General features: G+C 38.0%; 1 protein-coding gene across 1 annotated transcript in view; it reads left to right on the top strand.

Moving 5' to 3' along the window:
* The window catches only part of ZNF366 (zinc finger protein 366), a 35,524-nt gene that overhangs the window by 11,512 nt on the left and 6,152 nt on the right, over positions 1 to 17,860 (top strand). The window contains exons 2-5 of the mRNA XM_048932112.1: positions 4,369 to 4,434; positions 6,757 to 8,075; positions 10,250 to 10,441; positions 16,180 to 16,354. Coding sequence (XP_048788069.1) covers positions 4,410 to 4,434; positions 6,757 to 8,075; positions 10,250 to 10,441; positions 16,180 to 16,354 — 1,711 coding nt within the window. The 5' untranslated portion in view covers positions 4,369 to 4,409. The remainder of the gene's footprint in view (positions 1 to 4,368; positions 4,435 to 6,756; positions 8,076 to 10,249; positions 10,442 to 16,179; positions 16,355 to 17,860) is intronic.

Below are 17,860 nucleotides of genomic sequence, written 5' to 3' on the forward strand. Positions count from 1 at the left end.
AATATCTACATCTACCTCCCTATAGCTCCCAGCAACTTTATTCGAATCTAATCAGTTCTCCCACTGGAAAGCAAATCATGCAATGAACCATTCAGAAGAAGTATCTGATGTGACAGTCAAGGTGATAAGACTGCTTTGGATTCTCAGCAAAGAAAAGTTCAGAATCTCCTTTAACACTTTCATTCAACTATCAAAACAAAACAATGGTTTGTAAAGTATAAAAAGGTGATTGTGTATTTATTTTTTTACTGCTTTATGCTTTTTCTCTATTAAAAGAAATACCAAAGTAGCTGTACTTCTTCCCTGAAAACTTACCAGAGAAGGATTTGTGCGTATAACCAAGTGACTCCAAAAGACAGCCTAGGGGCAGTGCAGGCAAGATGTTTCCCAAATGCATGTATTTCAAAGGTGAAATAAAGAAGAATGATGTAAGTAAAAATGTTAAAACTTGGGAATCAAAAAAGTGAAGTGCAGGGGGCTCTTGAACAGCTTTCTGAGAAAGAAGATTCATTTCTTCATATTTATATTGTCTCCTAGACTACACAAATGCAGATACAAATACAGTGTTAAGTCCCTATAGCAGTCAAAATATCAAAAATGTTCAAACCTCAAACAAGAAGCAAGGAAGATATGACAAAACAGGCTAAAAAAAAAAAAAAAAAGCATTATGTAATACATACAAGATATCTTAAGAAGTTCATTGATTGTTGGTGATTATTGTGTCTCATTCAGCTGTTAACATGTCCAATATTTTAAAAAATCAAGCTTCTTAGGTGTATGTGATTTTCAGTATTGGTTTGTGAAGATATTGCCATAGGATGGCAGCTATTTATTTTTGTATGTATACACTGAATTTGGTAAAGTATCAAAGTTTGGTCATGGCATAAATGGCTTTATATCTCTTTGGGCAATAGAGCCTATAAAAAACTGCAAATTGCTGAACTGCAGTTCACAAATAATGAGTTTCAGAGTTTGTTGGAAATCTTGCCATAGAATTACCAATGCTATTAGTCTTACTAGTCTTACATGCATTTGCTGAGATAAAAATTTCTGTTAGAAAGAAGAAGAAGATATCAGCAAATGAAGGTAATTTCCCAGGCAGAAGTGAAAAGACATAGAACTCCTTTGTACTATCATACTGCTGTAGGAAGAGTGAGCCTGATCTGGCCCACTTCTCATTTTCAACCATTCCAGGATGTCTTCATGAATGATTGCTTACTTGTTCCCAATTCCAATTGTATTAAGGGTGGCAAAAGGGGAAGAGAAATATATGAGGGCTGCTCTGAAAGTAATACCTTCTGTTTTATGATGTTGGCCCATGACATCAGAGGCACATTTGGTGGTATGGCAGTGGAGGCTGAACCCTCCCACCAACATCCCATCATATGTTGTTGCTGTGATGGCAGCAAAGGGACACTCTGAAAGAGTGCCATCTGGCATGGAAGTGTGCACAAAGTAAAGGTGTGTCACTAAATTCTTCCATGCATAAAAAATGGCACCCATTCACATTTATTGATGCTTGCTGAATGTTTCTGGATACCAAACAGTGTATGTGAGCACAGTGACACAGTGATGATGCGTTGCAGCAATGGTAACCAGCCTCACTTCTGCTGGTGACATCTGGTAAGAATTTGGCATACAGGCTCTTGCTCATTGCTGATGAAAATACATACCTACTGGTGATGACTGTGTTGAGAAACAGTGTTTTGTAGATGAGAATCTGCTCTATCAAATGGTGTTATTGTGCTCTTTGTCGTGTATTACTATTTACTCAGTATTTGTAAATTGAGCCCACTACTTGCATTTGTGCTCTTGAAAATGTGGCTACTGATGCCTAGAAAAGATAGATTAAAAACACTTTGCAAAGGCTTCTTAAGGAATAAAAGAGTAGAGTTGACACTGATCTTAGGGAAGTCCTTGTTTGGATTTGATCATTATCTTTTACTTCTTGTCCTCCTTAATGATTGCATTCATTAAACCCAAGAGAAAATAAAATGCCTTAATTTGAAAAAGCTACACATACATGTTGTCAAACAACACAACCAATATCTAGTATGCTGTTTTGAGCATACTTGCAGCACCCACAATGTTCCCTGAGGAACAAGCAAGCAAATGCATGGCTTTTACAGGTACGGTAAATTACAACAATCTAATCCCATTTTGCAAAGCCATATGGCCAGCAAAGCAGATGAGACATATGTGATAGCAAGAGGTTAAAAAAAATCCACTTCATTATTTTCCAACTTTTTGAAATTATGAAACTTCCAGAAGAAAAGGAAATGGCAAATGGTAACATTTGGGAGTGGGACGTCACTCATACACAGGAAGCAGCATGAAAGAAGATATGAAAACAACAAAAAGGGAAAGAAATAATAGCTTATGGAGGGTTTATTTTGCCTTTGAAGGAGGCATCAGATATTCACTGTCCGAAAATCACTTGGATACAAGTAATGGATATATCCGAAGTTGTGCAGGTGATCCAGGGATTTTCAAACTATGACAATTCTTCAGAGCAGTGTAGTTTTGGTAGGGAACACTGTGTCAGTACTGAAATGAGATGAGTTCAGCATAGGAAAACCCCTTCAGTCAGATCCTGCAACTGATGCAAGTTTTGCCTAAACAGCGACTGAGTGAAAAACAAGTAACAACTTTGGTATTTAGTTCAACAATTGTATGACTGAATACATTTAAAATCAGAAACTAAAATGAAGGGTGACTCAAATGAAGGAGCTCCCACAAAACCTATTAAGAAAACTGTAAGCACCTCTGTAGTAACAGGTATCCATTGATAAACACTGCTGGTTGCTCACTAAGGCTCAAGGTCTCCAGCTGCTCAACTTTGACCCAAGAAATGTGGTAATGTGTCATTTGTCACTGATTTGCACTACATCCTACACAGGAGCAGATGTTAGATTTCAGCCTTTCCTTATAGCTGCCAGTATTCAGGTTCAACAGCAGACAGCAAACACAAATGCAAACCTTGTACTAAGCAGCTACTCTCTCCTTGTCAGAGGGTACACATCAATTTCACTTGTTTTGATCTCATTTCTTTTATTACAATTGTGTGCACCAAGAACAAAATCAGAACAGCATTTAAGCTGTTAAGCAACTTCAAAACCTCTTATTGGTATTGCTGGGCTTATTATTGTTCTATAGATTGAAAGCACTTTCATACAGGAAGCAGAATCCTGGTTCTACTGAAGACTGAAGAAATTTCACTGTTGACTTCAGTAGGGATTATCATCTGGGGAGTATAACAATGTGTGTGATTGCAGAGTGAATAGTCTGATTTATACACTTTATTTTATCCTTTGTCTTTAGAAAGAAGTACATTGGCTGACAATGAGAAAGTGAATGGTTATTTATATTCTATCTTAAACTCTTCTTCTTTCAGGGAAGCTAACAGCATTATTAGCTGCTGCACAGATAGTTGTGGAGTACTTCCAGATTAGACTACCCGAACTGCTTGTAGCCTTTCCTTACTGAAAGGGCAGGGAATTGAGCTTATTTGTGGCTCAATTTCTCAAAACAGTGCATTTCAAAATACGTTTAATTACATACAGAGAAAAACTGCGAGAATGTTTGTCCTGAAGAAATTAGAAATTAACCTTTTTTTTTTTTTTTTACACTCTGGAGAGTTTATAAATTTTTGTCACTGAACTTTCTAGAATAAGTTTTCAAAACTGAAAATCTGGAACACTGCAGATAAAATCTAGAAGTTTCAATGTTTATCCATATTCAAAACGAACTGAATGCTTAGAGTCACACACCAGTATTCTGCATAGCATTCCATCCTAAATAACTGTGTTGAAGAAGGAAAGAAGTTTCAAAGTGCTTATGTAGGAAAGAGAAGAGGTCCCAGTTAGATATTTAACTCAAAAATTTTCCACATTTTTCCTCTCTTTTTACTTATGGTTGATATGAAAATGAGATCAGCTACTGCAAGGTCAGAGAGAACAAAAATAATAGGGAACAGCATTATTATAAGCTTTATGTTCTCTGAAGATTTTTAAAGAAGACTCCTTATGTATGACAGAACTATTTCTCAGATGGTGTTTGAATATGCAGTCCCTTCTACAGCTTCTGCAGGACGCATAATTTTTATGGAATTAAGTTCTTATCATGGTGAAGGAAGGGTTTGCTACTAGTAGAAAAGGAGACAAGATGACAGGCCAGATTTACTCTTGCCTCCACGAATTTGTACATTCCAGGGTTTTGGCAGTTTGAAAGTAAAAAGAAAAACAGCAAGACTATATGTATTTAGGCTGTAAATCTGTACTTTTCTTCCCCTAATGGATGTTAATTTTCTGCTTACACAGAACTTCTCTGAGTATGCTGTTTACTAACTTTTTAAACTTTCCCTCATAGGGTCCCATGATGTGTATTGCCATGGACAGTGGTATAAAACCATGCTCTCAATGAAAGCTGTCAAAGGTCAGTAGTGCAAGGAGATTGTTTCTTTCCAGTAATTTCAAGAAATTCTATCACTTCTGTCATAATTCTGTGTTCCAGATAGATTGAAACTTTACATAAAACAGGGTGTGGAAGAAGGGAGGAACTGGCAGCCAAGAGACAAGAGAGCAATTAGACACAACTCACTGTCATTTTGGCAGCATTTCAATAATTCGACACAGACAGTAAATAACATAGCTGGGTTCTAAATTTCTAAGAGCTTTCTGATGCATGCTATACTCATTTTGTATGAAAAGAAGGAGGTACACAAGGAGAAAGACATTTGAGGGGCAGGCCCATATTTTGAAGGGTAGGCTTAGGTCTACACGTACATTTTATGTTCTAATTGCATGAGTTTAACATTGCTTAACATGAAATTTGAAAAAACCTTTTTCCATTCTTTAGAGAAAAACGGAATATTTTTTAGTGTTCAGAAAAAGGTCAATCCTCCTGTGTACAAAAAAGTATCTTTGAGATCTGACATTTCCTTATTCTGCCTAGTTACTTAGGGTTGACAAGGAAACGTAAGAGAATGCAAACTCTCTTGCAGTCCTCTCCGATGAAATGCACATGTGCACATACACACACCTTTATATGCTAAATGTGCGTATGCATATGCAAATGCAAACTCATATGTGTGCATACATGTGCAGTGTCTCCATACATATGCTACCAGTCAACAAGCTAGGGACTGAAAGCCACATCCTGGTATAACTACTAGATATCTACCCTGGGCTAACTTGATTCTTTTTTGTTTGTTTTTGCACTGTCACAAATGTTTTAACCATCACCCTTCAAGAGATCCTATAGTTTTCCCTTCTTTATTTCTCCTCTTGCATTAATTGATCCCTTTGTTTAAAATTTCCATCTTAAAGTTTTGTCACTGAACCTTCAGATTCCCACAATATTTATTCATAGGTAGTTCCAGAATCTAACTAACTTCCAAACAGAAGTAACTTGTTTCCCAGCAACTTTTTAAGATGCCTTCTGTTGCCCACACCCTAAGTAGGTCACTGAGATGCGCTTTTATCTATCTTTAGAAGCTAGTTTATTCAGCACAGAACTTCCTGAAAAAGAAACAGGGGTGTCTTTAGTACTCTAACCACCTTCATACTCTCCACCCAGCATTTCCAAGAATGGTGCTGTAAATAGCATCAATGTGTCACAGATGACAGAGGGAAAACACGTTCCGTTTTCCAAGCTAACCTCCACTTGGTTGGACAGATGTATGTACACAAACACAGACATACATACATACATACACACATTTGGATAGAAGCATCCCCAGAAAGCCAGGGCAAAAGGTAGCAACCTTGTATAAAGTGAAGTTAAATGCATAGCTAGTATGTCAGATGAACTCCAAATTTAGGAGAAGTATTCCAAGGGATGCTCTCCATACAACTAACGGAATACAAAAATTTGCCAGGGGACAGTTATTAACCTGCATTGTCATGACATTGGAAATGATCTGAGCATTCTCAGGTGTCAGTTACTCAGGGAACCTTGGGGACCATTGAAGTGAATTCCATGTTTAGTTTTAAACAGTGAGATTTGTGCTCTACTTCAGAAAAACTGAAAAAAACATAGATAATGTCCATAAAACTGAATGCACGTTGGAGGGCGGTCAGAGGCTTTTCCTCCCCTGAATTTGCCAGGTAAATATCACTAGGATTAAAACAAAGAAAATGAATCAATCTCCACCTTCTTGTTACAATACAGAGTGAGGGAAGCCAGGAAATACAGCGCAAAACCTGATGGTACACGGTGTCCTTAGATCACTTGGCCATTGTTTTCTCTCACAGCAGCACATGCTAATGATACAAAGAAGTTTAAAGTTTTTGGCTTTGACTTTTCATGTCACAACCATAATAAATGTGCACATTATTGTTTGTATTGCCATATCCTTCAGATGCACCGCCAATTTCTAGAGCCTGTTCTTGCACAGCCAAGGACAGGACTTTGCCCACAAATAGCCTGGCTGAATTCAATTAAGTATGAGCACTGCCATGCAGATTCAGCTGCTAAATAGAGAATCACAGTACAACATGTTTATGTTGCAAAGATATTGTATGAGTCAAACCTGATTTAAACCACAATTCCTACCACAGGAAGACCAAAGATTCTTTGTTCTCCTCTAGCAAATTTCATTCTGCTTTAGAAGTTCTTCAACTTGCATGATCCTTAGCAAGGCATCCTTAATTGCGTTTAATTAAAAAAACAACCTCAAAACGAATAAATAAGATAATAAAGTGTTAATCCCAGGAGAAAAGACAGAAATAAAAATGTTTGTTTATTTGTTTTAAGGAATTAAAAAAGAAATAAGTATGATGAAGAACGAAGATGCAAATTGTAGTGTGGACAACACACAAGCTTCTCCCTTTTCTCACTGCCTACAGCCACTGAGTCCTGTTACAAAGCCACACAGAACAACTCATTTTGGTGAAGAGTTCAGACAGCATCTTTCACATTTCCGCTATGGCCCTCCTCCTCTTGGAGACATGGAAAGTTTCCAGGGGTCCCTGGAAGGAGGGTCTCGGAAACGCAAAAGCATGCCAACAAAGATGCCCCCTTCTATCGCTCTTGAGGGCTCCTCATCCCCACCGCACAGACTTGAAGATCATAATGACATAGATTCTTCTGGTCTTCCTATGGCGTTTCAACAACCAGCACAGCCAAAGTACAGTTCCCAGATGATTGATCTCTGCAACTTCGGTTTTCAGTTCTACAGATCTCTGGAGCCCTTTGGAACCAAGTCCATTAAGCAAGAACCAGTAAAACCTAATTTGGCATGGCCCAGTAGTCCAGCATTTGTGCAGGCTCCTTATCCTTATTATCCTAAAGTCCATCCTGGCCTAATGTTTCCTTTTATTATGCCCCCAAATCTTCATTTCAGGAACCCTTTTCAAATGAAAAGGCCTCCAGAACCATCCTTCCGAAGGGCTGAAGTAAGAGAAAATGGTGAAAATAAACAGAAAGTAGAAAGAGTGGATGTCAACCTTCAAATAGATGACAGCTACTATGTTGATGTTGGGGGTGAACAGAAACGCTGGCAGTGCCCGATGTGTGAGAAGTCCTATACATCCAAGTACAATTTGGTTACCCACATCTTGGGGCACAGTGGCATTAAGCCTCATGCTTGCAATCGATGTGGCAAGCTTTTCAAGCAGCTGAGCCACTTGCACACTCATATGCTAACACACCAGGGCACGAGACCACATAAGTGCCAGGTCTGCCACAAGTCTTTCACTCAAACCAGTCACCTTAAGAGACACATGATGCAGCACAGTGACATCAAGCCTTACAACTGCAGGATCTGTGGAAGAGGCTTTGCCTATCCCAGTGAGCTGAAGGCACACGAGGCTAAGCACGAGAGTGGCCGAGAGAACATTTGCGTGGAGTGCGGTCTGGACTTCCCCACGCTGGCCCAGCTGAAGAGACACTTAACAAGCCACCGTGGCCCAATACAGTACAATTGCACTGAATGTGATAAGACCTTCCAATACCCAAGTCAGTTGCAAAACCACATGATGAAGCACAAAGACATCCGTCCATATATCTGCACTGAGTGTGGCATGGAGTTTGTACAGCCCCACCATCTCAAACAACACTCTCTAACTCACAAGGTAAGCCATCACATGTTGAACTCTCACCTTGTGTCACACAGAAGCACAGGGACTACAAACTGCTAAAAATATGCCCACCTCCATCCTATAAAGCCTCGTGCTGGCCCTTTGCCAGCAGTAGAATGTCATGCAGAACAAAAGTTCCAAGTAGTACTGGTATCAGTAGAAGATAGATGTCTTTGTCAGACTTAAGAAAGTATGTGCAAAAACATTCTGTTATAGACAAGACTTCAACTAAGCCACCAGCATTACTTCCCACAGTTGTACTCTCCCTGTTTCTGGGTTTTACCTTCAGAACGAGCTTCTGTAAAACAGCATTTTGCAGATCTGTCTAACCTCAAAAAAATTTACCAGAAATTTTCTTCTGAAAAACATATGTGTATCTTTGCTTCCCCTAATTGGGAAGTAGGAGGATATGCAGTAGGATGTGTGTGTGCAGCAGAAGAAAGTATATTACTCATCCAATTTTGAAGAGTCATTATAATGAGACATATAGGGGGGAAAGAAAAGACCCAAGAAAAATCCCCATTTCTGCATAAATTATCCAGAATGCCACTTGATGAAAGTGGACAAAGAGGACCGTAATCCCAGCCCATTTGTCTCAAATGAGAGTCTTACCACGGCTGTAAGGAATGACAGCTATTTCAGTTCAGATCGGGAGCAAGCTCTGAGAAACATCCAAAAAAATCCCTTTAAAAATAGGAAATACTTAAGTGTTCCATTGAAGAATGTCTGAAATTAGGTTACCCACCTCTACAAAAATACAATAAAGACAAATTAAAAATCCACGTATTTTATAAAAATATACTCCCAGTTCCGAATGTCTTTTCCTTTAACACTTGAATTTTTGGTCTTTTATGAAAAACATTAAAAATACAGAAAGCTAAAATGTTTTAATCATATAAATACATTTTCTCTTAAAAAAAACTCAGCCTCTACTTCCACATTTGCTTTTTATTTTCTCCATTTGCTGTTGCTATTTTACTCTTTCTGGATGCTCCCCAGATCTACCATACAAAATTCGACTAATTTAAAACTCCTTTTTGTTTTGTTTTGTTTTGTTTCTGTTTTTGTTTTTGTTTTTGTTTTTTTTGTAATGGGAAATGCAATGCCCTTCATCCTCTAGAGAGTTACTGCTTCATTGTCCACATCTGCAGGTGGATTCAGCTGCAAACATAATTAACAGTAGTTAGTGCCCAAACGCATCCTTGAATCAAATAGCTTGATGCTTAGAATTGCTGGGCATATTCACAGCTTTAGCTTTGCAATTATCTCTGTGAAAACCACTGACTGGCACAAAAGTGACTGACATTTCAAGTCTTTTTTGTAATGAGTTTTATGGAGGAGTAATTGCTCTTGGCACTGAACTAATACATTCTCACTACCTGCAACAAGTTATGCTCAAACTCTTAAAGTGTTTCATGGTAAATTCATTGGTCTTTGTAATATCTAAATGAGTCACAGGAGCTGGCAGTTAGAGCACGTATGTCTGACCAAGAATACTGGATTCCATTTCAATGAATTGACTGCATGTCTCAGAGGCTGTTAGAAATGTTCTGTAAACACAAGTTAAAGCAGGGACACTCCATTAGGGCGAGTGTAAATTCCATAAAGAGTTAAAAATATTTTTTCTTCATTGAATATAATATGTAGATCTTTGTTTGATGATATTTAATTATTTCTCATTTATTTCAGCTTACTTTCAATAGCTCCCTGCAAAAAAGGAGTAGTTCTTAGTTAGTACCAAATGATGTTCAGTTACCATAGCCAAACACTTCTTTTATCTTTTAAGTGGCTAACTTTTACTTTTGGTTCACAGACGTGCAAATTTGACCAGTGCTTCACATAAGCAGTAGAGAAGGACAGAGAAGCCCTAGTACTACATCTCACTGACATGCAAATTTAAAGATGGAGACAAAACTCCTTATTTCATTACACTTAGATGTCGTTCTCCTTCTCTGCTTCTCATATTCTTGTAAGAATTTGCCAAGAAAAAGAACATAAAACATAAGTATATACTCCTTGAACAAATGATATTAAAGGCAAAATAATGCATTACCTGCTTTGCTAATGTGGAATGAATAATTCATATATTGCCATACTGAAAATGAAATAATTTATAAACTGTTCAATCTACTGTTTTTTTTTTTGTTTTTTTTTTTTTTTCCTTTCAGGGTGTGAAAGAGCACAAATGTGGAATCTGTGGCCGGGAGTTTACTCTGCTGGCCAACATGAAGAGACACGTCCTGATCCATACCAATATCAGAGCCTATCAGTGCCATTTGTGCTTCAAGAGCTTTGTGCAAAAGCAGACTCTCAAGGCACACATGATTGTTCACTCTGATGTCAAACCCTTCAAGTGCAAGGTGAGTATCTCCTTTGTGGCAGAGACATAATCTCACTGACTATTTCTGGGATATTACCACCTTCTGACACAACTGAATTCAGAAAAACACGACTTGCTCACATTCTATAGTTATATTTAAATTAGCATAAAACAATCTGCTTTCCATTCTTGATCTAAAGCTCTGCTTAGGTAGCACAAAAAAAAATGGAGCTAGATTTCTGTGATTTGCTCCCTTCCCCTACATTATCTGTAACTTTGATCCTGACGTATTGTTTCCCACATAGTGAGCATATAAATGTCACCACAGTTTGAGGGCAACAAACACACCTGACAGTTGTCCACAACAGCCATCCAATCTGAAGTCTGAGTACTTCAGTTCTTAGCAGCTTCAAGCACTGGCTAAACACACTGATCAACTTGGGGCTTCCACAGAGGACCTTGGGAAAGCAGCAACCTGATCTTCACGCAGCTATGCTGTGCGATAGTTCAGGGAAGAACTCAAAGAAAATCAGAGCTATACAGAATTGCAGAAGGCATTTGAAGGGGCCAAATGTGGTCACCAGACTGAAACTCAAGGCAGGGCATCAGTATCTTAGCAAATTGGCCTGTGAGACCATTTGGGAGTGGCAGATCACTGCCTCCCTCCAGTGCTTCGGAGGCTGACATTCCCTCTCCATTCCCTCTTCCTTCCCTTCCCCAGACATTTTGGAGGCTTTCATTTTTTTTTACTGTTTCCACCTATAATTTCTTCCTTATGAGTTATTTATGCTTACCTTTTTACCTGATATCAGACTCTACATCTGCTATTTCTGCTTATTTTCTAGTCCGTTATTATAATCATATCTTATAAAGGCAAAGGTTGGGGTTTTTTTTCCCACCTTGATCTGCTCTAAGGGGGCAGTAAATATGGAGAGGAGCATATTATCCAGTTTACACTTAAGTGACAGAAGATTGATCTGGAAACAATTTCTAGAACACTTTCATCCAACAACTTTATGGAATTAAATATTTTCTTAAGTGGACTCTTTCATTCAAAAGCAGATATAAATGAAAAAATATGAATGGAATTATTCTGTCTTGAAAAGTGTAGAACTTCAAAATGTTATAAGAAATTATTGCTTTCAGTGATAGTTTTAATAGGAAAATATCAAAACTAATATTTTTGAACTCATTTTTTCTTTGGTAACACTAAAGTACTTCATTTCAAAGGTTTTCAATGTCAGCATGTTGTTTCATTTTAAATGTAATTTAAACATTTACATTTTAAAATGTTATTTTCTATACTATCACTCTATATTGAGAAAATAATTTCTCCACATTAATAGCAGTATCAATATACTGATAAAATAATTACTCAAGCTGCTGAAAAGCCTGAGTAGTTCCATGTCAGGTCCGCTTGAAACTGTTATTCTTTGAACACACACCTGCAACCCTGCATCTTCATTGCCTTTTGGACAAAGTCAACTTCTACTCTTCAAATTTCAGAAGAGAAACTCGTTTGTTTGATCAGGTGTTCTGGATGCAGTATGTGGATCCGTGCTACTTCTGAGACAGGCGTGGAGTAGCTGAAAGCTTGTGTTCCTGATAGGGTTTGGTAATGACAGACTATTAAAACTTAGAATGTCAACAGTGTGAGCCAGGAACTGGAGTACCAGCAGTATACTTTCCAGCCAGTAACAAAAGCTCTTGAGGAACAACTGGTTTTCTTATTTATTTATTTATATTTATTTGCTTGTTGAATTTTTTTTTTTTTTTTTTTTTTTTTTTTTTTTTTTACTTCATCATCACCCAACATTCTTAGGAGAAAAGAAACTACAAGCTCAGTGAACCAGTACCTACTTTGGCTAATGGGGTATGAATCTACATCAATGACCCTAGATGGACTGGAGATCATAACAATAAGCAAAGTGAGAACAAATGTTTTCTCTTTGGCACTAGGAACATTCCTAGTCTCACTGGCAGAGCCTTTGAAGGTCTCACAAGTTTTTCTGGCTGGTATTCAGAGGGTTAAGTCAATGACCAGATAGCAGCCTTTTGGCACCAAGCTCCTCCTCGGCAGAAGGAAGGATATAGCTGTATGAACAGCCTGCTTAACAATGGCTCACATGTCCCCAGGGAACCGCCTGCAAATAGATTTCATCTTGCTTTCTCTTGTACTTTTCAAAGCTTCCTGTTTTCTCACGGTCCTTTTGGACAGTTTACAGTCTTTCTCCCTCTCCCTCTCTCTTTGAGGAAAGGAACACCCTTCTTATGAAGGGAAAAAAAAAATAAAGAAGAATGCAAGGGAAAGAGAGCACAGCAGTAGCCTTTCTACTTTACCACATGCAGTGGTTTTCTTTACCTTTTTCTCACAGCAAAGAAAACATGATGCTTTCCTATGCGTGTAATCACAGCTAAGCACAGACTATCTGAAAAGAGGGAGCAGAAAATAGTTGCCCCTTCTGTTTTCTCACCCAGCTGAAGCCTGCATCTGTGTTTCATTACTCTCTGAAGAATGTGCATCTCCATGGCTTCTGAAGGCCCGAGACCATGCTTTCTTCTTATTTGTTTTAAACAAAACCATAGAAGAGTTCTGAAGGATTTGCTCCAAATGGTGTAACAGGGCTCATTGTGTCTGTCAAAGGATAATTCTCTGAAATTTGAAGTTCCTTCTTGTGCAGAAGTTAATAATGTTCCTTATCAGCATTAAGGAATGTGGTGAAGTTTTCTCACACGCAGCCAGCCAAATATACATTGCAGCAGATATTTTGAAATTGCCACTGTAAATACATAGTTAAAGGTAAGCCTAAACAATTTTGGTTTATGACTGTATATCAAAATATCTTCTTTCCAAGTATGAAGTAGTGTATTTATTTTGGATGAACTGGGCCACTGACTGGAAGCAATCTTGTATGAGACATAGTCTCTGTGCCCATCTGGTACTGCTTTTTCAGAAGTGTCAGTCTACACCACTTTTACCCATTGCACATGAAATGTGGTTTTAGACCAGGAGTTTAAGCCAAAGAAAAAATGAGATATAAGTACTTTGGGAAAAAACAGAACAGACTGACAAATGTAGAAGGTGCTATTTCATGCAGTGGCTTAGGAAGAAAAAATTTATTGTTGATCTGAGTCAGCATTTCTAACACACTGTGCTGAAGCCCAGCCAGTGCATCAAAATGTGTTCAGCAGACTTACAGCTGATTTCCTTCTCTTTGGGATGAGAATGTTATTTTATCTAAACTGGAGAGCCTAAAATAAGGTCCACAAGAAACCATGCTGTCCCTGTTATCTCAATGTCTTTCACACGAGATATTCGTCCATCTGAATGCTCAGATTCTGCGTTTTGTTCTTTTCCATGGTTTTGGATCATCAGTGCTTGCAGCCCTGTCCTATAGAGGAAGTAAACATTTGCATCTTCCTAGTTTGGTCTGCAAACCCATTTGTTCTGTGTTAGCTGTAAATCTCACCTAGCACTGACTTGCTGTCTTTCAGCATGCGAGCCTTTCAACTGCTCCCTTCACACTCTGAATCATGGGCATTCATGTGAAACTTTTCTTGTGTCTTTTGAAAAGGATAATTTACCAGATACCATGCCTCATGGAGCCATCACCCCCCAAAATATTTTTATATCTGCACTTCTTTCGTTTTCCTGCCACAAATCTCAGCTCTGATACCATTTCTTCATGGTCTTGTCTGAGGACAGGAAGAAATTACACATCCCTAAGATCATGCAGGACTTTGGGAAATGGTAAACCTACTTTCTTTATTCAAAGACCCAAAAACATAATACTGTAAGGGAATAACCTTTAGGAAGTTGCCTTGCTAGAAAGAAACGCTGCTGCTGTACAAATTTTAATACTCAGTATCCTATATTTAGACACAGATTTGCGTGAAGTAGTCTAGCCAATTGCCTGTTGAATCAGATTTTCCTCTAATATCGATACAGATGGAAAAGACCTAGCTATGAGAAAGCAAAAGTTGGTGAGAACATAGGTCAGACAGAATGGGAGCAGCCAGAAGCTTTCTGCTAAGAAGTGTTAAGAGGAGTATTATGATGACATTCTTATAGGCAGAGAGATATTGACACATCATAGACTGTTGAAGCAGCTGTCAATATCTGCTCTTCCTTGTCATTTTTCTGTGCTGCTCAGTGCCTCCCCTCTTTGTTTCCTCAGAGCACATTCAGCAGGTGTTTTCGTGCTTTCATTTCATTGAATGTAATTCATCAGGTACATTAGCTTTCTTCGAACACAAAGGAGAGACAGTTGAGTGGATGGATGACCAACCATCATCAGATATCTTTTACAAATTCCTAACTCATTTTCAGTAGCTTTTTTTTTTCCCCACACTTTCTCTGGGAACATCTTGTTGATAAATTTATTAGCAGAATATTTTATTAAAATCATAGGAAGAAATAATGTGTTTGAAGTAAAATCATTTTAAAAGCAAAGGAGTATTTCCAGAATTTTTCTTTTTGAAGCGTTCAATCAGTTCTGCTTGTTTTTAAAAAGCAATACTTCTCAAAATTTTTATATTAGCAAGCTGCTTTTCCATTTTGGTTTCAAGAGCAAAGATTGTACCACTACTTCATTGAAGATCATTTCACCACCTCGTTTCCATCCAAGGAATCAAAAGTCAAATTGGACCAAAAGTTTGTTGGAGCCTCATTAATTGCTTTTTAATCATTTTCTGCCAGATGACTTGATAAAATTCCTGTTACTCAGTTATAGTGACTATGTCTCGTATAGTAACAAAGACAGTGGTAAGATTATTCAGACAATAACATTATTTGTCTAAAATCAGTGCAAAAAAAAAAAAAAAGGTAGAGGTAGGAAGCAAACACAGATTTTTACATAGGACGGAAATAGCCACTTGAATGTGAATAAAATTATAAATCCTTTCAAGGAAAGACAAGAAGACAAGTAAGGCAAGAAGCTAATAGTACTGATGTCAAACTCCCATGTCTTGAAACTACATTTGATTTATAAGGGATGGAACTACAAAAGGACACATCTAGAAAAACAACAGTGAAAAAAATTCTTTATTGTTTCATCAAAGGGAAACCTGTAGGATCAATGGCTCAGTTGACAGGAATATGCTTCATGGAAAGCTGAGTCATTCTTATGGCCCCATGCCTGTTTAAATTCCAGCTTACTCACCAGAGACATCAAAATACAGCAGCTGGTAAACAGAAGATGAGAAAATCAATGACAAAAGGGAGAGAAAGAGGCAAAAGAAAAAAAGAAGGAATTGCTTTTTTTTCCTGGCTTTAAGCAAAATGTGCAGTCGTTTCCAGTACACTAAAAGAGAAGTGATATTCACAGAAACTTCTCATTTAATTATGTGTCTCCATTTCTGCCTGGCATTATTTTTCAATAAAGGACAGTTTTATAATCTACAAACAAAATAGTTCACTGGGATAGAAAGTTATAATTTCATTCAAGTCAAGAGCCTTTTGGGTTTCATGCTTAACTCTTCCCACTTCTTACAACACTCCCCAATTGTAAGTAATCTGTATCCATGTGTCTCTCTTGGTCACCACTTTTTAAAAGTGGCAGCAAAACAGGAAGCCCTGGAGAAATCACTCTCAATCATATATATACTTCTCTGTAGAGTTTCACTCTATAACAAACTGCAGCCAGAAGTTGCCAAGGCTTATGCTGGGAAAGATAGGCTCTATTTGCTTTTAAAAATATTCACCTTGTAAAGTCTCCTACAATCTAGTTACAAATTAGTTTCACTTTACTGTTTTGTGTTTGTTTGTTTGTTTAACAGCTTTGTGGAAAGGAGTTTAACCGAATGCACAATTTAATGGGACATATGCACTTGCACTCAGACAGTAAACCCTTCAAGTGCCTCTACTGTCCCAGCAAATTCACCTTGAAAGGAAACCTAACCAGGCATATGAAAGTCAAACACGGGGTCATGGAAAGAGGATTTCATTCTCAAGGTAATATTTATGGGCAAAATTATTCTCTGAGAGATTTGGACATGCATATCAGTAATCTTACATGGGTCTTTACTACAGACTTACAATCTTATATCATAGATCCAATGCAACTGTTAGAGATTGAATCCTGTAAGCCTGGGAGTTTGTTATTAACTATTTATATTACTTCTGTGCTACGGATCAGAGCTGTCCAAGACACCAACTCTGTTCTCTGAAACCTTTCAAACAAGATTTCTGATGACATAGAGATGCAGACTGAGATGGAGTAGTAGTTGGAGAGAAAATGAGACAGTAATGATAAGAAAGTCACTTTGGCACACTAAACTTGCCATTTTCAGACGATAGGGAGAATGCAATCAGTAGTGCTAGAGCAAAAGATTTATCAAGTCATAGCAAATGTTCTTGTACTTAAGCTCACAAGCTCCATCACTGCAGGAGAGGTGCAATATCAACAGCCCCGCAAAGCTGCTCCTACTATGCGGCTATCCCTGACACACAAATGATAGTGAGCAGGTGTGCATTCAGTTTTAAGAGACATTAGCACACACAGCTGGTCAGAACATTGATGAAATAGCATTGGTCTTCCTAATGGAGGGTGCAATTACACAATTTCTGAAGAAATTTTACAGTTCTGGGGGTATTTGACAGACCATGGCTTAGCAGCCATGAGCAAGCAGACATTTTGCCCCATACTCATCTAGTTTGTATGTCTTCTTTTATATTTGAGGTATATCTACGTGGTTTTAAACATGGAGATGAACCATAAATCCATTCAAAGGTGATAGAAGCAAAAAAACCTGGAAATTTTCACAGGTCTTGCTCATTGTTTATTGGATTCCTGGCCAGAATGGGAATGCAAGCCCATGTAGCTCTACATCCAGGAGCCTTTCTATTCAGTGTACATTTGTTCTGTGCTATAGTGATGAATTTGATTCTCAGCAAAAGTCATAAGCTCACACTCATATTACAGAGACACATGAACGAGAGAGGACAATCCTCCCTTATTTCAAAGTATATGGAGTCTGACCACTCTGGTAGTATTTTGTACCACGTACACGCACATCTCCTAAAATCAGCCTTATGTGCATGAGTGACTATCTAAAGAACTGATGGAATTAGGGAGGATTGTTTGGAGAATTTCAGTACTAAAGATGTTCTGTTTGCTTAGAGTTTCTGGATAAATAATTCTATCATGGGTAATATTTCACAGCATTCCTCAAAGTCAGGCTTTAACGCAACCTAACACATATGGAAACACATCTTCTAATGATATTTGGCATACAACGTTCAAAGACTGTAACAAGTAATGGGATAAATGGCTCTTTTTTTTTTCCCTTTAGTCTCCTATAGCACTGTGCGAGTTATACAATTACTTGTAATTGAAGACAGCCTAAGTGCTTTTCAGCATACAGAGATTCTTCAGCCCTTGAGGCTTATCAGTCAGGAGACAATTTGTAAGGGCTGCCACCTGCTCATGAGCCATTTTAATGAACACAACACAGTTGC

Source organism: Lagopus muta, chromosome Z, assembly GCF_023343835.1.
Source record: "Lagopus muta isolate bLagMut1 chromosome Z, bLagMut1 primary, whole genome shotgun sequence".
In the NCBI taxonomy this organism is placed as follows: Eukaryota; Metazoa; Chordata; class Aves; order Galliformes; family Phasianidae; genus Lagopus; species Lagopus muta.